This window comes from Mytilinidion resinicola, assembly GCF_010093595.1.
Source record: "Mytilinidion resinicola strain CBS 304.34 unplaced genomic scaffold BDZ99scaffold_8, whole genome shotgun sequence".
NCBI classification, from domain to species: Eukaryota; Fungi; Ascomycota; class Dothideomycetes; order Mytilinidiales; family Mytilinidiaceae; genus Mytilinidion; species Mytilinidion resinicola.
The window spans coordinates 1364386-1391895 of NW_022985444.1; the positions used below are offsets into that span (position 1 = coordinate 1364386).

Below are 27510 nucleotides of genomic sequence, written 5' to 3' on the forward strand. Positions count from 1 at the left end.
CGAGAATCGACACCTCCGAACATCCCTTCAGCATTTTTCTGGGAGCATTTTGAACGCAACAACCACTCCCATTGTCACAATGGCTCCTGTAAGAGCGCGCATCCTCTGGGGCCACGCGCCCCGAGTACGATCAGTCATTCGAAACCGGCGCGGCTTTGCTACGGTTACCAGTGATGCGCGGTATAGTCCCCTGGACACAGTGACCACTTTCAAAACATTCTAACACTGTATAGACCCTACGATGTCATCGTCATTGGTGGCGGCCATGCCGGATGCGAAGCCAGCGCTGCCGCCGCTCGCTCAGGAGCCCGTACCGCCCTCGTCACCCCCAAGCTCGACAACCTGGGAGTCTGCTCCTGCAATCCCAGCTTCGGAGGAATTGGGAAGGGCACAATGCTGCGGGAGATCGATGCGCTGGATGGAGTTGTCGGGCGTATTGTGGATAAGGCAGGCGTGCAGTTCCGAGTCCTCAATCGGACGAAAGGCCCTGCAGTCTGGGGCCCTCGCGCGCAGATTGATCGGGCGCTGTATAAGAAACATATGCGTGAAGAGATGGTTGGCTATAAGAATCTGTCGATCGTAGAGGGCAGTGTGGCGGATATCATCGTGGATAAGGAGGGGCAGCAGGGGAAGGGGAGGCATGGGAAGATTACCGGGGTAAGGTTGGAGGGTGGGCAGGTTATACCGGCCAGTAATGTGGTTATTACGACGGGGACTTTTCTGGGAGGGGAAATTCATATTGGTAAGTTGCGTTGCTGGGAGTGAAGTGACGCTTGCTGAGTGTATACAGGTTTGGAAGCATACCCTTCAGGGCGTATGGGCGAAGCTGCGACATTTGGCCTCAGTAAATCTCTGCGAGACGCAGGCTTTCAGTTAGGACGACTGAAGACTGGCACTCCACCACGGTTGGACGCCAAAACTATCGACTTCAAGATACTCGAGAAGTCACCGGGAGACGACCCGCCAATGCCCTTCAGCTACCTGAACGAGACAGTATCTGTTAAGGATCAAATGCTCTGCCATATAACTCATACTAATCACGCGACCCACGACATCATCCGAGCGAATCTGGACAAATCTATCCACATCCGGGAAACAGTCAAGGGCCCTCGATACTGTCCCTCGCTAGAATCTAAAGTCATCCGATTTAGCGACAAGACCCAACACATTATCTGGCTAGAGCCTGAAGGCTTCGACAGCGACGTAATCTACCCCAATGGAATCTCCATGACTGTCCCAGCTGAAGCACAAGAGGCCATGCTCAAGACAGTCCGCGGACTAGAAAACGTGACCATGCTACAGCCTGGCTACGGCGTGGAATATGACTACGTCGATCCCCGCAGCCTACGATCAACCCTTGAGACGAAAGCAATATCCGGCCTCTTCCTCGCAGGCCAAATCAACGGCACCACAGGCTACGAAGAAGCCGCCGCGCAAGGCATCATTGCCGGTATCAACGCGGGTCTAGCCGCACAATCTAAAGAACCCTTCTCCTTGTCAAGGGCAGACGGGTATATCGGTATCATGATCGACGACCTCATCACAAAAGGTGTATCAGAACCCTACCGCATGTTCACCTCCCGCAGCGAATACCGCATGTCCGCGCGCGCCGACAACGCCGACACCCGCCTCACAGCCATGGGCCGAGCCGCCGGCGTCGTTGGAAACAAGCGTTGGGCAGCCTTCGAGAACGAAGCAGAGGAAATGGCAGCGCTCACGACAATCTTGCAGGAGAAGATCCTCAGCTCACCTGAATGGGTGGCTTCGGGCTTCCGCGTCCGCGTAGATACAACGCGTCGCTCAGCTTACGAGCTCTTGCGAATGCCAAACACCTCCACGGCCTCTCTCGTTGATTCCTTGCCAGATATCAAGCAATTCTCGCCGCATATCCGCAATCGGGTGGAGATTAACGCGGTTTACGCGCCGTATGTGGTCAATCAGACTGCTATGCAGCAGCGCTACCTCATTGACGAGGGATTGAGGTTGCCAGAGGATCTGGATTATGAGGGAGTTCATGGACTGAGTGCCGAAGAAAAGAAGCTGCTGCAGGTGACGCGGCCGGAGAGCGTGGGACAGGCGAGACGGATCGAGGGTATGACGCCCCATGGAGCCCTCAGGCTCTTGCATTATGTGAAGCGGTCACAGAAGGATGAGTCGAGAAGTCGGAAAAAAGAGGAGGTAGAGGGGCGGAAGAGGATCTTTATGGACGCTGGGGTTGAGTGATCCAGAAATGCTGGGTTAGGGTGTTTATATGTGGATGCATTCCAAGGCGTTCTTGGATCGAGTATTACTGGCGTTCGGGAGGATGGCATATAGGCCGAGGACGCATACTCCTTTTTGTTGCCGTAGATGCCTATATAATACATGTACCAGTATTCATCTCCATATAATACAGCAAGCCAGGATCAATGCTCCTAAAATGTTTTGTTGGGGAAATCCGTGCAAAATAGCTCATCTTCCATCTCCCTCCTCTGTCTCGTCCTCTTTCTCCTTGGTCCGATCCTTCCACGCCAGCGCCGCCGTGACGGCCAGCACGATTCCGAAAGTTCCTCCAATCACCATCCTCCCCCTGAACCCCTGTTTCTTTTTCAGGACCTCATCGTCTCCCAGAATCTTCACCGCGTCCTTCGTCCAGATATAGCTAGCGCCAGACCACAGCGTCGTGGCGGCTACCACGCCTTGCAACCCTGTCACTATCGTCTTGACGCCTTCAGCCCCACCCAGCACCTCCGCGACGGGCTTCAGCAGGCTCTCGCTACTCCCGGCAGCAGCGGGTACGAGCAAAGGTAAGGTGAGAGTAGCACCGATGAGGCCGAGCTGCAGGAAAGTGTTCAGCTTCGAGATGATCGTCGGGTGGACCTCCGCGGACGGGAGCGAGAAATCCCAGTAGCGCGTCAGGGTCTTCGGCTCCGGCAGCGACGTCCAGCGATAGTATATCGCAGCTACCGCGAGAGACGCGTCGCGGCCTAGGATGAGGGTTGCGAGAGGCACTGTTTTTAGTCATTAGCCCCGGCGCATGGGTCAAGCACCAGTGGATTGTGCGGAAGACCTATCAAATGACGCCATTGTTCTTACGTGGGAGACTGCCGTTAATGGCGAGACAGCATACGAGCGTTGTCATGAGGATTTTGTCCGCCATGGGATCCACGACGCTACCGACGACGGTTTGCAGGTTCCATTTGCGGGCGATCCAGCCGTCGACTAGGTCGGTGATGCCGGCGTACGCGAAGAGGCCTACCGCCCAGGCGTGCTGGTTGTGCACGACGAGGTAGCCGATTACGGGGGTTGCGACGAGGCGAGAGAAGGTGAGGATGTTAGGGATGTTGTAGATGTTTTCTCGCGGAAGCGCGGAGAGGCGGGAGGCGATGTTCTGGCGGAGGGCTTTTGGTGTTAGGCGGGGTTTGGGGGAGGATGGTAATGAGAGTGTTGATGATGGTGTTCCTGATGTCGTTGATGGCGTTGATGGTGTCGATACTGGTATCTAGGAGGATTTAGTTGAGGCTCAGACTTTTTGAATTTTGTACAAAGAGTCGTTTAGTGGAATGTGGGAGTTGATTTAAGTAGAAATAGACAATATCGAGGTAGGAATAAAGAGCATATAAGGAGGATACTAAAGAAGAATCATGAGAGAAAGTACACAGAAAGGATAGAGAAAAACGATGTCAGGTCCATGGTCCTGAAATCTCATGACTGAATTCTAGCGTACAGCTCGATCTGGCGCAATTACGCGAAGTCATATATCTTAGGAAAACACGGTCGTTTTCTCTCGAAGCCTCCCATATCGAAAATCTTGCGAATTCCAACCCATGATGGAAAAGAGCAATGAATATCCAGAAAATTGAAAAAAACGAGAAGGAAAATGCCAGTAGCAGCTTCGATTTGATAACAATGAGATACGACACTGACCTTTGCTCCCCCATCCACAATCCTCCCCTTTCCCCCATCAACTCTCAACCCCGCCCTCGTTGAGAAACCCAACCACACACCCTCACTCCACCTCACTCTCCCAAACGCCCCACAGACCCTTTCCTCCCCCCTCCACTTCCCCAACCCGCCCAAAGCCGCACCGCTCAAACCCCTTCCCCGCCCAGCCCTCCCAACACAATGCGGCACAAGAATCGCCGCCATGTCCAAAAAGCAGCTACTCCATCAGCTCTCTGGTTCAATATGATTTGCTAGGATCAGCAAAGCGCGATGGGCTAGATATCGCGGTCATTGAAGTAGAGTAGCGCAAAACCACGGACGACGTTGGCAGAGCTGGCTGACCGACCGGGGTGCGCAAGCGAGCACGTGGCTAAGGGCGCTAGTGCCCGATGCGGGGTTCACTGCATAGCCGGCCCTGGTGCGTGGCGGACGCACGGCAGGGGGTTTATGGGGACGTCATGTCGTACAAGGGTGGGCGTAGCCCAAGGGGTTCTGGAAGTATGAGGGAACAGACACAAGGAGAAGTGGATAGGGTTTTGTGGGATGGGAAGGCTTTGGGGGGTTTGTTGGGATTTGTGGGTACACTTGATTATGGAGCTCAAGATTTGATGCATATTGTACGAAGCATAGGTCTAGTGGCTTTTGTATTTGTCTATCTAGTATACTATGTACTAGTCGGTTGGACCCCATCCAGTCTCTGGCACCACCTTATTTCCGTCGGCCACTATAGGAAACTATGTACCGGTCGATTAAAGGTTTTGTATCCGATAAACGCCCCTATCATGAAGACACCGTCCCTAATGTCAATTCATTGCGTAGAAAATAGCGCGCACAATAAAACTCCCTCGCTTTCACGTATTTCCACAGGGTTTCCTTTTGACCTAGAGAGTGCTCTGTCTCTGAATTTCTCCCCTCCTTGTCGCATTAAGGTAAAAGCCGTACATCATAAAATACTCCATCCATGATGCCCATGTATCGCCGAAGACGATTTTACTAAACCTGGAAATGGTATTGGCGTAAACGTTGAAGAAATCCGTCTTGAGTCTACAGGCTTGCTGCGCTCCCCTAGGTGCTCATGCAAACGGAAAAGAGAACATAATAATAACGAGAATCGTGATAGTAATGCATCCTACATCCTGGTATAATGCGAGTTCCTAAATGACCAGAAAGATGCCAAATATGATCATGAGGCTAAGAAAGAGCCTGGCTCAGTTGGCACGACTACTGATAGTCTACTGCTAGGTCCATGTCACGAGGTCCGTAGTCGTGCATGGTAGACAAATCGGCCTGATAGTGATCCATGTGGTTTATGTCGCGTTGTCGTATTTCTTGTACAGAAATGTCGGGATGAAATGGATCTACTTGATTGAATAGGCCACTGGGTGGCAGACCATGACCCGACGTCGATGACGCTGAATATTGAAGATGTTCCTGCTGTGGAGCAGATGCTGAAACTGCTGTAATGTGAGGTCGACTTGGATTATGTACGTAATGTGACTGCTGTTGATCGAAACGTGACTGAGATTGGTCGTATTGTGGCTGAGCTTGTTCATACTGACGTTGGACTTGATCGAAACGCGGTTGCGCTTGGTAAGAGTAGCCAGAGACTACACCGTCGCGGGGGCCTGGGGCATTACCGAAGCAATACATTGGCGGAGGGGGGTAGACAATTGTCTGCGCGTAGGTAGGCTGCCCGATGACTCCTTGGTAGCCCACAAGCATTTTCGGCTCTTCGTCAAGGAGACCAGCCCTGAAGTTTTGCTCCTCGATGAGCTCTTGACGGATTGGCAATGAAGATAGTGTAGACATGTCGACTGGCCGCTGCAGTTTACACTCGATCCAATCTTCCACTGAATAGTACGAGATGATGTGATGAGTAGTGCCCTTGTACTTGATGCTCATGGTCTTCTTGACCAGTCCCCCATCCTTGAAGCCGTAAGAATCGACCAAAGATCCAAGAATACGGCGTTGCTCGTCGGCCGTCAGGCTGTCGACGTAAGTCTGTGTTTTGGACTTTTTCGTCGGATCCGCTGGCGGAGAAGGCTTGACTTCTGCCTTCACCTTTGCCTTGTTGTCAGAATCGGATCCCTCGTCGGTGCTTCGCTTCCGTTTGACAGCTCGCTTCTTTTCACCCGGTGGAAACGGCTTCTCGAGCTCTCGATATATTAAAAAGTTACCCATGATACGACTAGGACTCCAAGTCAACCCATCGGTCCAGCGCTTGATTCCTGATGCGTTCTCTTCATAGACAAAGATAGAACCACTTTTGATCTGATCTGCTCGTTCTTTGTCGTGAGGGCGCCGAGGAACGTGCATGAGAACTCCCTGGAGGCAGCCTTCTACCACGAGTAGTCCATCGTGAGTCGTCTGAATGGCGCCATTTAGCGTGGGTGCAAATTTGGCATCGCTGGATTGTTCCTTGCGAAGTGGAGCACCTGACAAGGAGGGGAGCGAAGAACGTGATCGGACTGGTACGCCGTGGTGCTCTGGTGAGCGTGGTCGGACTGGAAGCGGTGCAAACTCCGGGGAGCGTCCTCGGACGGGCAATGCCGGGAAATCGGGTGATCGCGGTCGGGTTGGTAATGGTGCATACTCAGAGATAGATCGGATTTCCCTGCCGAAAGATTGGTTGCCATACGAGTACGACTGGGAAGGATCACTGGCGGCCGGGTACCCTAGGCTGGTGTTTGAATGTGATGCACCTCCGCCTATGCTTTCGATATTATACGCCTCGTACGTAGGATGAGTTTGACGACGGATATACGACGGCTCGTTTGATGACAGAGGCATGGTGCCTGGATAACTTTGCGTGTGAGCCATTCCAGAGTTTCATACAGATATTGTATACTGGATCTTGGAATTGGCGAATTGGTGGTGCTGGTGGGATAGAGCGTATGAACAAGTCGATGGCGCGGTGCCGATAAGAGGAAACAAATTGGCACCGCAGCGAGGGAACTATGGATAACAATCGGAATCGCAGCACTCAAGCAGCGTCGGGATCCTGAAGGAGGCGGTGCGAGGTTGACACATTAATTGGCTTCGTAGTGAATGGATATCTAGCTTAGTGCTCGCTAGCGAAGACTCTCTGATCCCCACGAAATGGGCAGAACCACACGTGGAGCTCGGTCTGATGGGCTTCGGCGGCATGTGATTTGCGCACCCGAATATGTTGCTAGAAGGATTAGAAGAGGTTCAATGAGTGGCTGACGAGTCTAATGGCGCATATGAACCTGAAGAGGGGAGAGTGAGGGGTGCGGGCACGAGGCTATGTCATACCTTTGCGGGCCCAACGAGCTCCAGAGAGGCGGTGGCCCAAGAAACAAACGATGAAGACGCTAGAGCTGCGGATGATTGAAGTTGCTTTTTCGAAGAAGTGGTAAGGGCAGGCCGGAGTCTAGGCTGTTTGGTCGGCGATCCCCCAGGTACGGCGCCGTGTCGGGCTAGCAACTAGCTCGAGCGAGAGAATGAGACGCAGCTAACAGCCGGAAAAGACACAGAACAGATCAATTGGGAGGTGCTGGGCTATGTTCGACGCAGAAGAAGGGCGAGAGAGCGAAGTGAGGTCGAGATAGTCCGGGAGCTGGACGGCCAGGTAGTAGTCATAGAGGCTCGCTTGGCTTGGCGGCGAAGACTCGCGTCCGGGACGAGGTTTGGACGGCGAATGGGAGCAGCGGGCCAGGGACAGTGGAGTAGAGTAGGATGGTGAGGCCGGGGAGCGCGGCGTTCTCACTGGCAGCGTTCTGGAAGCAACAAGGCGAGAGTTGGAAAGGGGAGATGCTTCGCGCGCAGGAGGCGTGGTAGGGCAACAGGACAGTAACATCCAGCAGGCCATCCCAGCGGCGCTATCGATAATATGGGCGTGGAGTGGTGTGGGCTTGAGCTCCTCAGGCTACTCCACAGCCTTCACGCTCGGCCAAACGCTCCGGCCAGCCCCCAGCGCGCGCACGGTCTGGCCTGCCGCCCTGGAGACGATCAGCTATCGGAACTGGTAGTCTTCTCTTTCTCTTGCTGTCTGCTGTCTGCTGTCTGCTGTCTGCTGTCTGCTGTCTGCTGTCTGCTGTCTGCTGTCTGCTGTCTGTCTGCTCTTGGGTTGCTGTCTGCTCCAACTCTTCACAGCTGTCTGCTTCCAACTCTTCAGAGCTGTCTGCTCCCACCTCGAGCGGCTCAGAATCCATGGCAGGCCGGACTCGCACCGCATGTGGGCGGAGCTGGGCCGGCGAACGGCATCGCGTTTCCTGGTGAGAGCCCGAGGTCGGATGGTCGTGCTTGGCCAGTGGAAATTGTGGAGGAGAGGCCCATGAAAGTTGCGCAACGCCAACACCTGAGTCGCGCCTCATCAGGGATTTGCAAACGTCAACCGCGCTTCGGGCCCACTCTGCCATGGCCCTTGCGGTGTCCTTGGGGCCTCATCCTCATCGATGCCATCGCCAGCTGCGTGGAGCGCCGTCGACACCAGCCTCTTCGCGGTCTAGCACCACGCACCGCGGTCAGTGCTGGCCACGATGCACCGCGACGCAGCGAGCTGAGCTCAACGGGCGCTGGTCACGGCCGCTGGTCACAGCCCAGTGCAGAATGCGACGAGCCCTTCGGCCGCGCCAGGCTGGGGTTGCTGCGAACTTGAGCAGCGCAGCGCCACGCTCTCCGGGAGGGTCCCGGCAGCTCAACTAGACTGGCATCACCTGTCTCACCCCCCGCTTGCCTGCCTTCCTACCGGCCCTTTTGCTGGATGGGCCAGCACATGAGGAGCGGACCGTCAGCAGAGCCCACGGCAGGCGGCTTTGGACGCGCGATCCCGTCGTCTGCCGGCATCGTCGAGACGCCCGCACGCCGTGCTCTGGCCGCCGGGCTCGCGTCGCCGCTGCAGCTGGACATGCAGCGTCGACATGGAATCCATGCTGCGGCATGGCCGCCGGCGCGGGGCTCAACGACGTCCTCTCAGCGAGCATTCGACGAGCGTTCGACGACGCATGCCCCGTCACGCCGACGCCCCCTCCGTATGGCTGCGGCCCTGGCACGCCCTCGTCCGCAATATCAGGGACCCTCCGCCCTCTGTCCTCTGCTATCGGGAGCCATGGACGACTGGCATCTGGAAACGGCAAGGCTGGCTGGCTGGCTGCTGGACGGCACTCTCCTCCGCCCCCTGACCTCGTCCTCGATGCCACCAGGCAGCCCGCCATTGCTGCTATTGCTGGAGCGTCACAGCGTCACAGCGTCACAGCGTTTCCAGGCCGATCAGCTCCAGCGTGGCTTCCGAGCTTCTCCAGCGTCCAAGCACGCCGTGGGGTTGTCACCATGCATGATCTGAAGCCCCTCATGCTCGCGTCCATCAGCGGCGTGTACAGTGGCCAGTCGGGACTAGATTCACACCTCCGGCAAATCAGAGTCGATATCTGTCTCTCTCGAGCTTCCGACGCGGCTTGCAAACGCATCCAGACTGTCCTGGGTTAAGCTTCATCGCGCCAGTGCGTCCAGATCGCTGCATCTCTGTCCACGCCAGGCCAATGTGGCGTCTCGTTGCACGCTTGGGGCATCTGAAGCCGGAAAAGGCTCCAACCAGCGCTGTTCTTTTCCGGTCTGCGACTTGGAGCACGCGAATGTGCCTGTCGCAAATCTTGCCTGCAACAGCCCTCTCCAAGGTCGCCTCCACCACGCAGGAGCGCTCAGATGCACCGACATGCGCCTCTCGCAGGCCTGCGTCGGTCGTGCATGTCGGCTGACCGCCGATGCTGATCAAAGATTACCCGTTGTTGAAATAGGCCGAACTTCTTGACTTGCAGACTGCTGAAATCGGCTGGGAGCACGACACCCCCATCCTTGTGGACCACCCATCTTCGACATCATGCAAGATACAGGCCATGCCTCCAGGGCCCGCCTCACTTTCAAGTCTGTCGACGGTCTATCTTCAGCACCAGTAGAGCGTTTCAGTTACCGCCCAGACAAGTCTGCCAAGTGTCACTCCACTGCTCTTGCATCACTAACGTCAAGACGACATTTTGATACACCTGTGGTCTCTTCAAGCTTCAAATCGGCCCAGACACTCGGTTTGCTCTCTAGCTGCCGTTGCGGAAGTTTATTGCAAGTGGCGTCAGGCACGAGCTGTCGCAACCACGGCAATTGACGCTATGTGGGTCACGAGCCGCGTTCAAAGGATTAGCTTTCGAGGCCTCAGCGCCGCCAAACTCAACACCAAATCCTGTCAAAACCTTTCAATCTCTATCGTCATTTCTATTCTGGACCTCTTCGATGTTTGTCTGTATGTCGCGGTTTTGTTTCGTACCCAAAGTCTCTTATGCCGACAGCGGAGTTGGATCATGTGTTTCCCATTCCTTTCGTGCGCTCTTTGTGTTCTCGGAATCATTTCAATACCACCTCCCGCCACATGGCAGGCGGCACCGTAGGAGGTGGCCCTTCGAGCCTACGAATGGTTCGAGCCCACGAGTTTGCAGTTCGCTCGGAATATGAAACTGTGTTGAAGGAGCCTGAACAGTGTCAAGAAATTGTAAATAGACTTACCTTACGATGAGGCACTGTCCATACTCGCGTATCCCAGTATGGCAGGTCATGGTTGCGCATGCAATTAGACATCTTGCCATTTCCTTGGCTGTTCACTGTGTCGACTGGGCACAATTTATACCCTCGATACCAACCCCATTTTGTGGTACAGGTCAAGAACCACCACCTCAGTTGAAGCAGGGTACACTCCACAACCACTGCGTAAACGTCTATGTGCAGAGGCAGTTATTTCACCTCTCATGCTGGTAACTCATCCATGGCTTGCACCAGCTCCTGATTACCAACTCTGGATCCAGCATGCTGCAAGGATTCATCACACGAGAACAGCAGGCGCAATCGTGAAGTAGTGTCAATTGTGCCAAGGTCAGTCGCTCGGATTTCCCAACCTGTTCATGATCATGCTCCTCAGTACTTCCAAATCAATCGCGATGCATTCTGACTAGCGAATTACCGGCGTGGACGTTGTCCAGAGCTGTGTCTATTTCTTCGCATGGCTGAAACAGCGCTGCGCGTGTAGATCGCACCCGCAAAGTCAAATTGGGCTTCATGGCATCATGCACTCAGCCTCCACGATGGGCGCATCCTTCACATGCAACGTGCATCTGCTGGGTTCTCTGGCATGTCTCCGCATTGCCGACAGGGAGGACAGCCCCAGCGCGCATCCATACAGATTCTATGGTAATCTCCCCAGAGTTGAGAGTCGCGTCCCCACGCAGAAGCGCCTCCGCCCCACGTCTGCCCAATGATCGCCCCCACGAAACCGTTGGACGGGACGGCACGACGAAGAAGAAAACACAACTGCCCAAAGTTCCAGAAAAGCCGGCCTCCTGGGTCCCTGGACTGTGCCGCAGCGGCTCGCAAGCCAAACAGCGTCACTGCAATGGAAACTGCTATCACTGCCACGCGCACGCCCGCCATGGCAAGGCCCGTCCCGTGCCGAGCTTGGTCGCGAAGGTGCCATCCGGCTGCCGCCGCCAACGTCTGGACTGAAAGTTTATCTAGCTCGGTTGTGTCTCAGCCTCATCCACTGTCCTCGTTCGTTGGTGCCCGTCTCAGCCTGGCAAGACCCTGGTCCAACGAGTATACCGATCAGTATCCCCGCCCCCGACCCTGCTAACGTACATGACTTCTACCAACACTCGTCATCCAATACCTGACGCAAATTTCTCGCTCCTGCTCAGCCTGCTGACTCGACTCTACCAGATCGCGAGATGCAGGGGTTGCGAAGGTGGAGAGATGACTGAGGATTCCGAATGTTCCGTCCCATGCCTTCGCCTTCGAGAGCTCGAACAAAGTTGCCATCGTCCAAGCTATGCTGAAGTCCATGCTGCGACTTCGAGACTAGCATGCCCTGCGAAACGTCGTCATTCAATCAGCTCCAAACTCTGCGCCGTGGAACTTAGCCCTTCGACCACGTTTTCAACATAGATACCCTGGATGTCCGCAACGACCTCGCAAACTGATGAATAGCGGTCCCACTTTTGTTGGCATGATCTTGTGTGCCCCGACATGGCGCTTGCATGAGGCACAGCAATATGATACATGACGAAGAGCGAGTCAAGATGCTGGAGGCGGCAAGTCGAGCCCTTATGCTGGTTGAGGATACTCCGAACCTAGCCAATAGATGCTGCGATGTGGTTCGTTTGGACATCGTAGACTATCCGGCCTAACTTACGTCCGAGTCACCCGCATGAAGCAATGGTCTCGTGACCGTCACCGTTCACGGTACCTTCAATGATGAACAGATTTTCAACCGAATTTCAGCCGGTATGCCGACGATGGTGTCTGGTACATCAATCGCTGTGTCCTTTAGTACATCTCTCAGTTCCCTTTCTCCTCCCGTCTGGACATGGCACTAAGTCCTGCCGAATGAGTACTTATCTATGCAGACGTCACACGCTAACATATCTTATCAGCCTCCATCATTGTCAGGTGGAGAGCTTCAAGTCTCACGAAAGAAATAGAAACCCTTTCGGTTTTCAGCTTATCTTTCACGCATCACGTTTATTCGAAATTCTTATAATGGCAATGCCGGCGTGCATCTGCCTTGACTGCATAAATTCCGCGCGCTTTTAGCTAATTGCCCGCTTTTATTCCCAAGGCTCGCCTTGTTCAACGCAAGTCCCTTCGGAAACACTTTTACGAATTCTACAATGACCATGTCATTGTCATATCTATCTTAGATTCGTACTTTCTCTTGGGGCGAGGCCTAGCGTCCAACTCCAACAACACGGACGAAGATCAAACTACCATCACAACAGCTACAAGCAAACTCATCCGACAAGGCTCTTCTTGGAATAAATCTAGAAGCTTTCGCTATGTGGTAAGGATATTCCCTTTCGTAAAATCACGACTCCTCGATCGAATATCTCCGGGCCTACTCGTCGGGTGCCGGATCGTTCCGGCGAACTCGGTAAGAAGCACACGATTGGCGTCCTGCATGATCAAGCCACGTGTTGGACAGTGCCACCGCAGATTTTATCCTCCAGCTGGGACGAAAGGGTTGTCTGACCATGGTGCCGGGTATTGCTCACCATGGTATCGGGCTGGGGATGCCGAGAGCTTCCGATGTCATACAAATCCCGCTGCTCCACTGCGTGAGGCTCAAGGGGCGTAGATTGGCGAGAATACGCACTTGCGGTGAGACGGAGAAAAAACTCAAAGTCAATTGGCCCACGACCAGCGTCGAAGAAGTGACTTAAGTTCAATCAAGGTAGTAGATGCTACCGTTCAAGTGTGGGAGAAGCCGTATTTCTCAGTACGCCGCCAGCTTATGAACTTAGCGATGTGCCTTCGCGCTAAGGATGCTTCTGGCAAAGAACAGGTACAGAGATCGATGAACTAAAGCAGTAGTAAGGCCTGATTACGATGAGCATAGAGCTGACTGCTTTCCACCATCAGAGATGCTTTCATTTCAATTCGGGTTTCCTGCTCCAGGTCAAGTTTGATCAAACATTGGCATCCTACAATACCTGCTTTGGGTGTGCATACCTATTCTTAGCACTGCGTGCGGGCCTCCAAGGAATTTTCAGGAATATTAGCAGAAGGAAATGCCTCCATCTGAACTTCTCATACGGTCATTGGGTCACCTCAGATGGCGGTGCTGTGACATGACAGCACCTACAAACTTCTTACCACCTCGTGAGCAGTGCCAAATGAGTACACGTCATACTATGGCAAGAAATCGTGAATACAACAGTAGGTCACAAGTGTGGGCACATGGATATTGCACTGCTCGAGCTGCAACCTTGTTCGCTCGACACCACTGTGAGGAGTAGCTCGGCTAGCACGTAGTCATTTAGTGAAAGGAGAGCCTAGTATGCACGGCACAAATCTTTACATCCTACTCTTCAGCACATAGATTAGCACTAAAGATCCTCAAGCTCGTTTATAGTGCTGCAGTCTATTTGTTACTACCTTCCAGTTTCAAATCTACGTCGAAGGCTGCAGCTTAACATAAACCCAGCAGTTATGTCTAGTTAATTGCTAGAAAGGTGGTACTCTAGAAGGCCTCCCGGGCGAATGTGAAGTCCTGCCTGGAGGTTTAAAGGAATCGGCAATGTAAGTGAAGTATCTTGCACTCTTTTGAATCGCAATACAAACCAAGTTGTAAATTTAGGCGCATGGATATCTCACTACTCGGACTCCAATTTTACTCGCTCCACACCACTGTGAGGAGTAGGCCGGCTAGCATACAGTCGGCTCGTCACGTCAAGAGGTATTCTAATCTCCGCAGTGTTGACCTTGACATCGTCTTCGGCGCTTGGACAGCTTATGGAGATACCCCAAGCAGTGGCAAACGGACCTACTTAGACTTTGCTTTCTTTGAATTTTTTCTCTCCTATTCTATTTCCTTTAGTGCTGATGATCGTCTACTTCCACGCAGTTTTATTTAAGAGCGCTATAAACCTAGGTCCTAAGTTCACACGCTCTCATATAGCGCTGCTGGGGCTCCCCTCTTGTTCGCTCGATACCACTGTCAGGAGTAGCACAGCCAGCAGCTAGTCGGTCAGTCAAAAGGCAACCTGATTTCCACTACATCGACTTTTACATCGTATCGGGAGTTTCAAAAGCCTGACCCCAAACAGTGGCAGCAATAGTGAGTACTGTAATCTCCCGTATCTCAACTTCCATAGTACCTTGTCATAAATATCCGTACACTTCCGTGCTATTGTTAGTGAAGTTCAGCGTACTAATAGAAACCGTGGGCAGCAGATATATTTCCAACCTACGTACACCCTTTTGACGTGGCCTGGGGTAGCATCGGGAGTCTCCTAGTTGTTCAAAATGCTGAACTTCTTTCTATTCAGAGTGCTAGAAACACCGCGAAACTCCTCACGCAGCGGTAAATGAGTGTACGGATTTGTATGACGCGGCATTGTAATCCCCTCTTTGAAAACCACACTCCTTAACTAGCCCTGTGAGTCTGTCACCTTCCGACTATATAAGCACTGCCCGCACTGGTTCCTTCTTCGTCCTTCCATCTCACGTGCGCTCTACTCATCAAGTGACTTCTCCAGCAAGGCTTCAATGAGGATGACCAAGTCTTCTTCCAATCTATCCTCTGGCCCGACCCACCAGATCGGCAAACTCGTCAAGTCTGCTCGTACGAAGCTATCGAGTCCTTACATTGGGCTTGAGCTTCGTCCAGAACCAAAACGAGACTCTGACAATCACACGACTTCTACTCCGCTCCTCCGCCAGCTTCACCTCGATACACCATCTACTTCGGGAGAGACTTTGGCGACTTCATCCATCTCCACCTCACGAACACTAAGCCTAGAACCGCCTGACATCATGACTGCAGATTCTCCAGCTCCAGCCAGTGACACTCCCTCAGTACGTGTCTTATGCAGATTTCCTCGACATTGAACTGACATCACTTAGCTCAAGCGCGTCGGTGGAACAGCCTCACTTCGCTCCAACAAAAGATATCGTAGCTCCACCACCGATATGACTGCTAAAGCGCCAGGCGAAACTTTTCCTGTTTTCAACGGCGGCGATGTGATTATTCTTACGAAGCTCAGTGAGGTGACACAACACTACCAGCTACACAAGTCAGTTCTGGAACGGAGCTCACCGTGGTTCCGAGGCGCCTTTGCGACGGCAACTTCAACAGTTTCTACGCCGTCGAAGTTCTACTTCGCCCTCGATGAGAATCCGAGCCTACCGACTCTCATCCTACGATCCGAAGAGGAAATTGGACCAGAATTCGACATATCTGCCGGCAGCGTCGGAGTCGCCACGGATGGCGAAGTCCAAGTGAAGACTGAGCCAGTCGAAGATGGCACCCCTTACATCGTGAACACCATCAAGACCGAAGACGCCACTGGAGCTAAGTCTGGAGGGCTCAGCAACGCAGATGTCGTCCAGGCGTACAGATCACTCTTCCGCACCTTCTACAACTTCCCACCTCAGCTTTCAACGACGAACGTCAAACGCGCACTTGGACAGTGCGAAATCCTAATCAAAGTCGCAAAGGAGTACGGCTCTCTTGAGCTCATCCGGCCACACCTGGGCAATCTTCTCTCCCAATTCCGGGAAGCCCTCTTCGTGTCCATCAAGAATGACCCGGCACGCTGGCTACGCGTCTCGGTCGACCTCGAGTCACCATCCATCTACACAGAAGCGTTGATCCATCTGGTCGGATCGTACCCGGCCTGGCCATGGGCGACACCGAAGAGCGAAATCCCAGGCGGCATCCACAAGCTGATCAAGACCAAAGCCCAGCACCTTGTAAAGCTCAGCGCGTTGGTTGAGCGCGATCTCTTCCTTAACTCTATCGAAGGCGCCGACGGCAAATACGTCACGATGGAAAGCGACTTCGAGGCTTGGATGCCGGCGCAGATGTTCCGCGACTGGTTCTGCAGAGAGGTACGCGCGGCCGCGTTCAAGAACTCCGACGCGCCGAACCCGATGCGCATTGGTGCACTCTACCGCAGGATTAGGAAGGGAGGCGACGCGTACCTGCCGTTCGATGAGGTGCTGAAAACGCTCATGTTGCGCGTGCGGAACAAGACGGACTCGTGGACGGAGCTTGCGGACGATCTCAAGATGCTCAAGGAGTATGCGACGAAGACGGTGGAGGATATCACGAAGAACAAGCTCTTGCTGGATCTGGAAGCGAACACGATTGGCTATCTTACCTGTGTGGATGTCACGCCGGCTGATTATCCCTGGGCTGTTATGGCGGACGAATGAACGTGACGGCGGGTATGGAGGGGCTTGGGACAATTGAATAGGTCGAAGGACACGGTTCTTCGAGCTAAGGATGTATCTGTTTGTTTGGAATCTTCTTTCTTTTCATCCTTACGATTTGTCATCGCAGGTGACCCTTTTCGGCATGCTTTGGCGTCTTCATCGACTAGGCGGCTTGCATCTTTGCGATCAACCTCCTTTCGTTGCATATTCTCTCATTGAATCTGCACATTTCTTCTCAACTTGGGGCTCAAATCACTAGCCGTATTATCCGATGATTAACCCCTCCATTCCTTTCTACCTCCAATCAGCTTATCAGTTTTTATTCCTCTGCTGATCAGATAGACAGCATACGCGGGTGGTGGATGATACCCTTGTCTGCAAATGGAGCTAGAGATACTTTGAATCACTCAACCTGCTGTCGAACGGACCCCAGAATATCGACTTGAATGAATTTGGAGTTAGAGTGAATCAAGATGTGCGTGTAAAGTGCATGCCTTAACTTTTGAAGGAAAGTCTTGATGGAAGGACTGTGGACGACGAAAAATGGTGATCGTAGGTGAAAGAGATACCTAGTTCGTCGAGGTAGACAGTGTCGTCTTCTAGTCGGCGTTGTGGTTTCCGTTCGTATGCCATTGCTGCTTCGGAATTTAGGAGTGATATGTGAGTACAGGAAGGTGGGTTCGGGAGATGCCAGGATGGTTGCAAGCCACAAGGAGCAACGCCCAACTCTCAGCCTCGACCTGGTACGTATAGGGCCACGAGAGGCAGCGACATTTTCGCTTAGGATGATACTGAGCGGGTGTCTTCAAGAGCTGCGTCGCTAGAAGCTAGACCATCATACTCGATGAAAAGACTGCTGACAGGCTATTGATATTATGTTAGCTTGACGTATACAGATTTATGGTGAGAGGAAGAAAGACAACTGATAGATGGTGGAAAAGTTAAAAAGGTACCATTCGTGACATTTTGGGTGGCTATTTACATTTCAAATGACAATCACTTTTCCAATACATCAAAATCCAAACGATTCCTGCGACGCCCATCTGGAGTCAGCAAGAATGAGCTCCAACAAAGCATCCAACAGTTCTTGCTGCAAGTCCATGTTTTGGAGTCTAGACACCCGCGTGCTAACGGGTTGGTTGGCAGTGATAGTAGACCATATGGCTTCCTTCTTGTCGTAGTCCATATACGTATCGTAAATAATGGGCCAGCATAACGACAGCGGGTCGACGATGTCGAGCTGAGGACCACGCCCAAGCTCGAGGACGCACTCCTGGTCGCTAGGTACAGAGTTCAACTGGATGACTGTTCCCCTGGAGTCTGCTAGGGGTTTGACAACGCTGCTCTTTTTGGTGTTTTTGAGCTGGCATCGGACCTCCTCCCGTGGAGTGTGGGCAATAAGACGAATCGTCCAATCTCTGTGCTTTGGAATAGACGGGTCCATGGGCGAAGTGGACCCAATGCGCAGAACGCCACTTGACTGCTTGTAGCTGATTGTGGTGCAGCTGAAAGTGACATTGTCGTCGCCAGATTCTTGGCCGTCTGCTTCAACAACCTGGAATCCGCCGTCATCGACCTGAGTGCCTGTTCCGTTGTCTTCTATCAAATCGAAAGAACCATCGGCTCCGACGACAAGTAAGATTTCCAAGGACGATGGATTCGGCACCCCGTTCTTCAAGTGATGCGAGGCGTCGAGTGGGACAATGGCTCCCTCGGCAGCTAGCACAGGAACACCTGCGAGATATCTGTGGAGTAGGAGATCTCGATCTCCGTCATACACAACTCCAGTGAAGATGTCGACGAAGCGCAACCCTGGAAGCCAAGCCTTCACCTTCCCGAGATGCGTATCTGGATCTCGAGACTTCGTTATGGGAGCGACGATAAGCTCGCTGCCGAACTTGAATTGATTCGGCACAGTGTATGCCTCTTCGGCATCAGGATAGTCCCAATACATAGGTTGTACTAGAGGCTCGTCGTCTAACGCAGATCGGGCGTTCATGGAATAGAGATATGGAATGAGACGATGGCGCAAGCGCATCGTCTCCTCGATAATCTCACACGCTTCAGTGCCGAACTTCCAGGGTTCTCTGGTATTGAATATGTTGTTTGACGAATGCAGCCTTAGAATGGGAGAGAAGCATCCAAGCTGAACCCACCGAGTAGTAAGCTCATCGTCTTTGTACCCGTGCATATGGCCACCGATGTCGTGACTCCACCAACCATATCCAATATTGGAAGCCGTTGCCGTGAATTCAGGTTGGAATTGAAGGGAGTCCCAGGTCATGACAGTGTCTCCAGAAAATCCAATCTGGTATCGGTGAGATCCAGGGCCAGCAAATCTGGAGAGAATCAAGGGCCGTTGTCGCCCTCTGCCTATATCCAAGAAATGGAAATGATTTAGCACCCATAGTGGGTCAATTCCCTCGATTTTTGACCGATCACCCTGTTGCCAGTCGACCCACCAGAAGTCGACACCCTCCTCTTCGAGTTCGTGATGTACAATATCAAAATAAGCGTCCATGAACTTGCGGTCCGTACAATCGAATTTGATCTGTTCCTCTTTCGAAGGATCATACCCAAGATACTTAGCTACTTCTTTGTATTGATCCTCGTAAGCACGAATGCCGTCGGCAGGATGCACGTTCAAGGTCGTCCGCAAGCCGCGGTCGCGGAGTTTCTGCAAGAAGCTCGACGGGTGTGGGAAAAGGTCCCTATTCCAGCTATAGCCAGTCCAGCCGTTTCCGTATTCCGGAGGGATATTGACTTTGTGCCAATCCATGTCCAGAACCGCAACGGTCATTGGGACGTTGTCACGTTCGAAATGGTCGATGAGATCAATGTATTCAGTGTGCGAGTAGCGGTGATAGCGACTCCACCAGTTTCCCAAGGCCCACCGGGGGAGCAAGGGCTGACTTCCAGACACGGCGTAATATGCCCTCATGGCGTCGCGGTAATCGTGGCCGTACATGAATATGTAGGCATCGCTCCGAGTTCCAGGCTTACGGGGCGCAACCCACCCATTCTTCTCAAACACCATCGTCTTGGAGTCCTCGATGACGGCGAAGCCATCCCGAGCAAGCACTCCAGGCTCGACGGGGATCCTCCCATTCGCCATATCCAGTGTCCGTGTTGTCCCCCCCAGAGTCTTGATATCCTGGCCGTAGCGCCAGCGATTGGTAATGGTCCCCTTCAGCTGTATCGCAAAGCCCTCAGAGCTGAACTTCTTCTTGTTATAGATCAGGTGGAAGCGAGTGGTCGAGATCTCCACGGCGTCCCCGCGGTCCCACACATAGAAGTCGGGAACGGCAAGCTTCCTGCGGACGGCAAAGGTCGAAGCTCTGTCTTCAAACTTGCCATCGTCAGCCCATTCGTATCGGAGGAGGCCGTCGGTCAGGATGGTGAAGCGGTAGCTGTCGCCGGCGACAACGGCATCGGCATGCGCAACAGGGCTCGTGGGGAAGTCGTAGCGGGACATGGCGGGTATTTGGGGTGGATTTCAAGCGGAGCATCAATCGGAATCGTAGGACTTTGCGGGGTTGCGGGGCATGGCGGAGGAAGGGTGTGTTTAAGCTGCAGGTGGGTGTTGACAGAGGGCAGGAATTGGAACGGGCGTTGCGAGCTGTCACGACGGATGCTAGGGCCTTCTTAGAATAGCTCCCGTGACCCACCTGCGGCAATCCCTCGCGCGCGGTGTCGACGACTCGGTCTTGGGCGATACGAGAGCTGCAAGGAGGCCAGTTGCACTGTATGCTCTATATGCATCTATAGCGTGTGCCAGCTGGCGAGCGACGAAGCAACAGCAGCTTCAAGCTGTCTGGTCGGAGCTGTTCACGCGCCTCGGCTGTTCCCGTCGTACAAAAGGTACCTGCAGGTTTCGGAGCTGCGTAGCTTGATAGGTGGTGAGAATATGGGCTGCGAGAAACTTGCACGCAACGTTCTCGGCCATGCGAATTAGTGCCCTCCCATGTACGTCTCTGCAACAGCTACCCTTCGGGCTCGACTCTCGTAGCTTGGAGCCATGGAGCCGGCAGGTGACAGCGCGAGGCCGCGTTTTCCAGGCTGGCCGTAAACGTACTAGCGCCGAATGACCCTCCTCAACCTCGCGACTCCGGCTCTAGATATCAACCTCCTACACATGGGCGTCGCAATTGCGGCGTTGTAAAGGCTCATTCTTCCATGCCCTGCGACGCGAACTTCAGGGTGAATCTGGAATGATTCCGGCTCTCACCTTTTCGTCTCCACTGCCCACTCCGTCGTCCACGTGAAGGCAGCGGCGTGTCTAGGCCGTCCAACCTCAGTCTTTTCATCTCTTCGCTCCTTTTGAGCTTCTACTCCATCCATCTTCCAACGCTTCTCGTCATCTGGGTATCTACAGCTACGCAATCTGCCGCTCCGCTGTTTACTCTCGACGCATTCGCCGAGGCTGCGCCGGAAGTCACAACAAGAGGTACCCAAACAGTCCAAGGCCGGTTTCCACTTCGCTGACAAGACTCGTTTGAAGCTACAATCTAGGCGCAACAGGCGAAGTTGATAGGTCAGCTCGCCAGCTTGTTTCTGATGCTATAACCTCACTTCTGACTAGCGATACTAGGATAGCTATTCAATCTGCATCTGCTGCGGCCCCCGGTCATAGCCATTATGGCCGAGAAAGACCCTTGGCATTGGTCCGTTGACGAGGTAGTCGACGCGCTCTGCAGCTCCAAGGAGATCTACGACGAGGCCGGATGCAACAATGCCACTCTTCCGGATCTGACGGCATTTGGCCAGCAGCTCCGAAACGAAGAGGTGAACGGCTGGACATTACTCACGGGTATGGACGCCTCGGTTTTGAAAGAAGACTTTCAGATCAAGGCCCTGGGCCACCGGCGGACGCTTCTCGAAACCATCAAGTATCTGCAAAGCAAGTCGGCGATATATAGGTACAAGAACCCGGCACAGTTTCCAATTACCTTCGACACCGGGTTTCACACTCCAGGCTCAGGTTTCCATCCGGGTAAAGCTCCTTCCATCCAATCCCCTCCGCTATACTATCAAGGCGCTTTGCCAGCCTTTCCGAAGAATGATGAACCACCCGAGATTGGTCCATCTGAGCAACTTCTACTGGAAGCAGGAATATCAAGCATTGTGGCTAATTTTGACCAATATGCAGGCGGGGACAGGCCAGCGACCGGAGTCGATCCTCCTAACAATTCGAACTCGGACTCAGCTGTACACGTCCGTGCTGGTGAAAACATGGTGGTAGACCAGAGTGGAAAGAAGCGCCGCAAGCTGAACACTCTCGTCTCGGTTGATGCCAACGTTGAACAGCCCGAATTACAGCCCATATCAGAACGACTAAGCCTTACTAATATCCCAGTATCGCAGCCTCAGCGCCATCAAGGACCTCAGCAGCGTCGCACTCTTGACCACGGCTTTCGCCCTAAGGGCTCCTTTCCTATCAAGGATGTTTTCTTCCGAGGTAGAGCACCTGACGATGATACCGATGAAGAAGCCGAATTTTGCTCTATAGGACAAGCTACAACTCCCGCGGCTGTTAAGCGATATGTTTACCGTCAAATGCTACATTTTCTCAAAGGTCCAGAGCGGGAGGAGGTGGAACGGAATGACAAGCAAGCACTTGCCGTCTACCCCTATCGCAAGGGAATTGATGCCTCAGATGGACCTCGCCCTGCTATCGTGTTCCAGAGCTTAGGCAGCAACGTGCATATCACACGAGAAACACATGTCCAGAAGAGTGGTGATCCGATGCAAGAGGATAGTCACACAGGACATGAATGGGACTTTCTTCAGCACTGGGCTGAGGAGCCGGGCGAGGAGCTTCGACCCTACGGCGAATCGGGCTCGGAGATCAGTTGCAGTTCCAGTTTCCTCGAGCAGCTGGAAGATGAAGAACGAGAAAGACAAGAAAACAAAGCAAAGAACGGAGGTCCATTGTCCCCGACTGAAGTTTATGGAGCTATGGACGAAGCTGTGGCACAATTTCGGGAAGATTGGCGGAAGAAGAAGCTTCCGGTGCGAGAAAATGTTTACGCATGGTCAGAGTGGAAGAAAGGACGCAAGTCCAGTGCGCGGCAGGTGCTTTTAAATCGGGCGAAAGGCAGGATCGACAAACTAGACCGACTGCTCGCAGGATACAAAAAAGATATAGCTGGTCAGATCTGGAATAAGCCCTCCGAAGTTCACCGCCAATGCTTGATCCTCGAAGAATTTGTCCACCAGCGGGAGCACGAGGTATGGAATATTTCAGTTTGGCAGAGAAATAAAGCGCCCCCACGACCTGCAACGAAACCTAGGACGCGGACGAAAGTTCATGAGAAGCTTGGAAGCGATGAAGAGGTCTTGAGTAGCGATGAGGCTTTGTCAGAAGACATTCCGAACTCTGTGGACCCTGATGAGAACGACTTTACTCAAGTTGAGTTGCATTCGCCTCAATCTGGTCCAGGTAGCCGCTCAACACAGCCGAAGAGTGCTTCTTCTTCTCCTATCAAGCTCGGACAACAGCACTCAGTTCGCGTCACTCGAAAGTCTGACGACAGTCTCCTCGATGACGATGAAGATCGAATGGACCTAGACCAAGAGGCGGACGCCACTAATGTGATGGAAATAGCGACGGCAGACAATAGCGGCATCCATCATGATACGAATCCCAATCATGACCTAGATGACGAAGCCTCCGCTCCAATTACTCCCCAGAATCAAACACCGCAGAAGATTCGAACGCCACACTCTGTTATTGACCTTACCCTTTCCGCAGACGAAAGCTCTCCCGAAGATGCGTCTTCAAAGCCCTTAATATACCCACGTTCGGAGTGGTTGAAGGGAGATCCAGTGCATGCTAACGCCGACATGATTGCCAGCTGGGAGATGGATTTCCTAGAAGAACGTGCGGACCGGAAGAGACTCATTATAAAGGTCCTCAGCAAAGTCAATTCAGAGGATCGCGAGACCCTGAAGACGCGTTTGCTGAATGTTCGGGAACGCGAGCTTCTTGATGAAATGAGACGAGGAATTGGTGCATTGGTACGCGGCGAATCGAAACTGAGCGGAGTTTCTCCTGACGATTTCCGGAAGATCATGATGTTCTCAAGACTTTACCTATGCTGGTTCAATTGCGATAGCAGCTGGTGGACAGAGAAGGTCTCTGAAGATCCTCCCATCCATCAAAAAGACGACCAGGAGGTCTTTTATAGGTTTTTGAAGCTCGTTCTTTTGAATACTAAGTCAGAGGGGCGCCAGGGGAGTAGTCGGCTCCATACTCCAACGAAGAAAGTTACAAAGAAGATCACTCAAGCATCACCGATAGCCACCAGCAACCCCTTTGGTCCCGAGACGGACGAGTCGGATGAGGAGAAGGAGGTGGAGTCTCAGAATACGCACAAGAGGAGGAAGCGGGCCGTAGCGCAGAGTCAAGTCGCATTACAAAAACGGGAGAGCGCCCAGATGCGTCGCCAGGAACAAGAACGTTTTGAAGAGCAGCTAGACTCTTCGCAGGCTGGACAAGAGGTCTCTATCGACTCGATCATGATTAACACTAGCAAGCTTGATGAACATGGAGCTGTGTACCTCAACAAGTCTATCGCCGGGAAAATAAAGAAGCATCAAATCGAAGGCGTTCGCTTCATGTGGCGAGAGATCATCACTGCAGCTTCGTCTGGATCTCAGGGATGTCTACTAGCGCATACGATGGGCCTTGGAAAGACGATGCAAGCGTAAGCTACTCCAAGACGTCCTTGTAGTTTCGAGTACTAACATTCAATAGCATTACCCTGCTGGTGACTATCACGGAAGCCGCGCACTCCAGGGACATGAAAATCAAGTCTCAAGTACCCGAAGAGCTGCGCGTGTCGCGTACTCTAGTTCTCTGCCCGGCGGCACTAATTCTCAATTGGGTTGAAGAATTTGACATGTGGGTTCCCCCCTTAACGAAGAGATTGATCGGAGCGCGAAGACCCATATCAGCCGACACGCCTTTCGAGCGCCGTATAAAAGTTATTGAAGAATGGCATGAAGACGGAGGTATATTGCTCATTAGCTATGAGATGCTGAGAGTTCTTGTCGAAAACAAGGCGACCAAACTCAACGTCAATGGGCGATTACCAGAAGACCAACACGAAAAACTCCTAAAATGGCTTTTCGAGACACCAAACATCATCATCGCTGATGAAGCCCACATCATGAAGAACCCAAAAACCGGGCTCAGCCTCGCATGTTCGAAGTTCAAATCGAAAAACCGTATTGCACTGACCGGCTCTCCTCTGAATAACAATCTTTTGGAGTATTTTAACATGATCAACTGGGTATCCCCTGGGTATCTTGGTGACAATGTCGAGTTCAAGGCTCATTATCAGGAGCCCATACACCTGGGTCTGTGGGGTGATAGTTCGGATATGGAATATCGGAGGGCTCTAAGATTACTCCGAGTTCTGAAGAACGAAATCGAGCCGAAGGTCAACAGAGCTGATATCACGGTCTTGAAGGGAAGCCTGAAGCCTAAGGTTGAGTTTGTCATAAGAGTACCACTCACAGCCCTTCAAGAAGAGGTCTACAGGACCTATGTTGAGGGTCTTTTGAGCGGATCAGCCAGGGGAGAGGATAATGTCTCTAGAACTCGTCTATGGAGCTGGCTAGCGATCTTGGTCTTGTTATGCAGTCACCCCCAGATATTTTTCGACAAGGTGCTTGACCTACTCCAGAACGACGCCCGGTCCAAGAAGCTGCCCAAGTCAACCGCTAGGAGGCAGCTAGAGGCCGAGGAAGATGAGACCGGCCAACCAGAGCTTCATCCTATCGATCAGGATGTTGAAGACATTTCTCTACAGTCTCTACAGTCTCCCCAGAGCCCACTCACCACCATGGAAGCTCAGAGGGCGATCTATGACAGGGTCAAGAAAGAAGTCGGCAATATGGATCAAAGTTTCAAGATGCAGGCCGTCGAAAAGATTATCAGGTACTCTAAAGAAGTTGGGGATCGAGTGCTGATTTTCTCGCACTCTATTCCGATATTGGACTTCCTGGAACGATACTGCAACAATTCAAAGACGGTCTACCAGCGGATTGACGGATCTGTAAAGTCATCGAGCCGCCAGACCCAAGCGAAAGCCTTCAATCAGGGCACGTTGTCAGCTACCGTGTTTTTGATATCTACTAGGTCAGGTGGGCTGGGTCTGAATCTTCCCGGCGCTAACCGAGTCATCATTTTGGACATCAACTTCAATCCTACCTGGGAAGAGCAGGCCATCGGTAGAGCATACCGAATTGGTCAAGAGAAGCCAGTCTTCGTGTATCGCTTCCTCACCGCGGGCACCTTTGAGATCCCTGTTTACAATAAGGCTGTGTTCAAGACACAGCTCTCATACCGAGCCGTTGACAAGAAGAACGTCAAGGCTGCCGCTGATAGGGCAGAAAACTTATTGAAGATTCCTGAACGGGTTGAAAAGGAAAACCTAAGCCGTTACATTGGCAAAGACCCGCATGTCCTCGACCGAATTCTAAGTGGAGGGGGTGCGTCTTGGATATGTTCGATTTCCACTATGGAGACTCTGCAAGAGGAAATTGCCGAGAACTTCACCCCAGAAGAACTGGAGGAAATTAGGCAGATGGAGTACCGCGAGAAGCTAAGGAAGTCCGAGCCAGAGAAGTGGAAGCGGCTTGTGCATGAGGACAATGTGAAGAAACAGGCTGGAGCGGCTCGAGCGGCCCAAGCGGCCCAGGAAGCAAAACTCCGCGAACAGCAGAGGCAAGCACTATTTACCAACGCACAGCTTTCACCCAACTCGTTCGGACAAACGCCTAGTTCTGCGAGTGGTGTACTCCGTGGACATCGAGTAGCACCCCCACTCCACCAAGCACCTGTGGCGATTCGTTCCATGGGGCCTAACATCCCGCCAAGTGGCCTTATGCCTCCTGTTACGCACGGTCTACCTACCTGGACGGGCGATAGACCAGCGTCTTCGTCTCCGCCTCTGATGCAGAATGGGCGAGGTCAGCCCAAGGCGAACGGGATCGCTTTGACTCAGCCTACCAGTCTTCAGATGAGGAGCTCTGCACCACCTCGTCCGACAGGGCTGCCAAGTGTGATGGCGCCTGGGTTCAGCAACGGCAGCTCTCGACCTCAGCGACCGCAAGACCCTCAGGCTATACAAGAGATATCTTCGACAGAAGATGAGGATGCGGATTCGCCCGTGAATGAGGCAGCACGGCATCTCACAGGCACAGCAAGGCGAGATGCAAATCAGGGTAAGCCACTCAGCTTCAACGATAGACTTGGACGTATGCGTCGATGAGGAGGCAAGAGTTGCCGAAGGTGTGCGCGCCTCACTAGTCGAAAGATGGGGGAGTGTGCATTCGTCCGAAGTCTTTATGGCATACGTCGAGGTCAGCATATGTTCATACGCATGGCGTCTCACGGATTCGGTTTCTTTCTTGTTTTAATATCTCGGTCTCGGATATACAAGCGTTTGCAAGCGTTGCAGACTCGGCGGGGTGTCTCGGTGCATTTGCGCAACGTCGAGTCACAAGATACCCTTTCCATTTTCCAGTTGTAAATTACATTAGGCAGGGTAGTTTCTGCATGCCCTCTTAGAAGGCAAAATTCATGCTCAAATCTTATAGTTGGGAGTTCCCTCATGAGTGCTGAGTGAGATATTAGGCGCTTCCGAAGGCACGCTGCCTAAGCTCTGCATTTCTTGAGTAAGGTTTCCCGTGCAAACTGCGGCTTCTTCGGTAAGACTAGCATGGGCACGACGATATTCGTAGTTGAGCCTGATAGTTTTCCGGCGTTCCGGTCGTGTTGTTAGTACGGTGCTACGGTACTTTATGGGGTTAGTGCATGAACGGGAACCGACCAACACAATACTTCGTACAAAGAGTCTC

The 27510-nt window shown here is 52.8% G+C and overlaps 7 protein-coding genes across 7 annotated transcripts; 4 read left to right on the top strand and 3 right to left on the bottom strand.

Annotated features, from left to right (window-relative positions):
* Positions 1 to 79: 79 nt before the first annotated feature.
* On the top strand, positions 80 to 2396 carry BDZ99DRAFT_497956 (glucose-inhibited division protein A subfamily; the record flags this gene model as incomplete). Its single annotated transcript, XM_033723550.1, has 3 exons — positions 80 to 180; positions 234 to 742; positions 791 to 2396. 3 exons carry the CDS (start codon positions 80 to 82, stop codon positions 2221 to 2223), a joined length of 2043 nt encoding a protein of 680 aa, XP_033578021.1. The 3' UTR covers positions 2224 to 2396.
* On the bottom strand, positions 2230 to 4128 carry BDZ99DRAFT_497957 (uncharacterized protein; the record flags this gene model as incomplete). Its single annotated transcript, XM_033723551.1, has 3 exons — positions 2230 to 2990; positions 3076 to 3481; positions 3907 to 4128. 3 exons carry the CDS (start codon positions 4126 to 4128, stop codon positions 2452 to 2454), a joined length of 1167 nt encoding a protein of 388 aa, XP_033578022.1. The 3' UTR covers positions 2230 to 2451.
* A 1542-nt stretch (positions 4129 to 5670) lies between these two features.
* BDZ99DRAFT_352991 (uncharacterized protein) lies at positions 5671 to 6315 on the bottom strand (the record flags this gene model as incomplete). Its single annotated transcript, XM_033714548.1, has 2 exons — positions 5671 to 5895; positions 5974 to 6315. Coding segments are annotated over 2 exons (567 nt in total), but the record flags the coding sequence as incomplete, so codon positions are not given.
* Positions 6316 to 7777: 1462 nt separating this feature from the next.
* On the top strand, positions 7778 to 9568 carry BDZ99DRAFT_561918 (uncharacterized protein; the record flags this gene model as incomplete). The annotated part of the gene is made up of 2 exons (XM_033727330.1): positions 7778 to 8465; positions 8660 to 9568. 2 exons carry the CDS (start codon positions 7778 to 7780, stop codon positions 9370 to 9372), a joined length of 1401 nt encoding a protein of 466 aa, XP_033578024.1. The 3' UTR covers positions 9373 to 9568.
* A 6230-nt stretch (positions 9569 to 15798) lies between these two features.
* On the top strand, positions 15799 to 16617 carry BDZ99DRAFT_355871 (uncharacterized protein; the record flags this gene model as incomplete). Its single annotated transcript, XM_033714610.1, has 1 exon — positions 15799 to 16617. A coding segment is annotated over one exon (819 nt), but the record flags the coding sequence as incomplete, so codon positions are not given.
* An 880-nt stretch (positions 16618 to 17497) lies between these two features.
* Positions 17498 to 20359, bottom strand: BDZ99DRAFT_294430 (uncharacterized protein). Its single transcript, XM_033714126.1, has 2 exons — positions 17621 to 20359; positions 17498 to 17502 (listed from the first exon to the last, which is right to left on the bottom strand). Exon 1 carries the CDS (start codon positions 20111 to 20113, stop codon positions 17651 to 17653), a length of 2463 nt encoding a protein of 820 aa, XP_033578026.1. The 5' UTR covers positions 20114 to 20359; the 3' UTR covers positions 17498 to 17502; positions 17621 to 17650.
* A 3522-nt stretch (positions 20360 to 23881) lies between these two features.
* Positions 23882 to 27244, top strand: BDZ99DRAFT_441813 (uncharacterized protein). The gene is made up of 3 exons (XM_033717785.1): positions 23882 to 24347; positions 24398 to 25456; positions 25520 to 27244. Exons 1-3 carry the CDS (start codon positions 24079 to 24081, stop codon positions 26919 to 26921), a joined length of 2730 nt encoding a protein of 909 aa, XP_033578027.1. The 5' UTR covers positions 23882 to 24078; the 3' UTR covers positions 26922 to 27244.
* Positions 27245 to 27510: the final 266 nt, after the last annotated feature.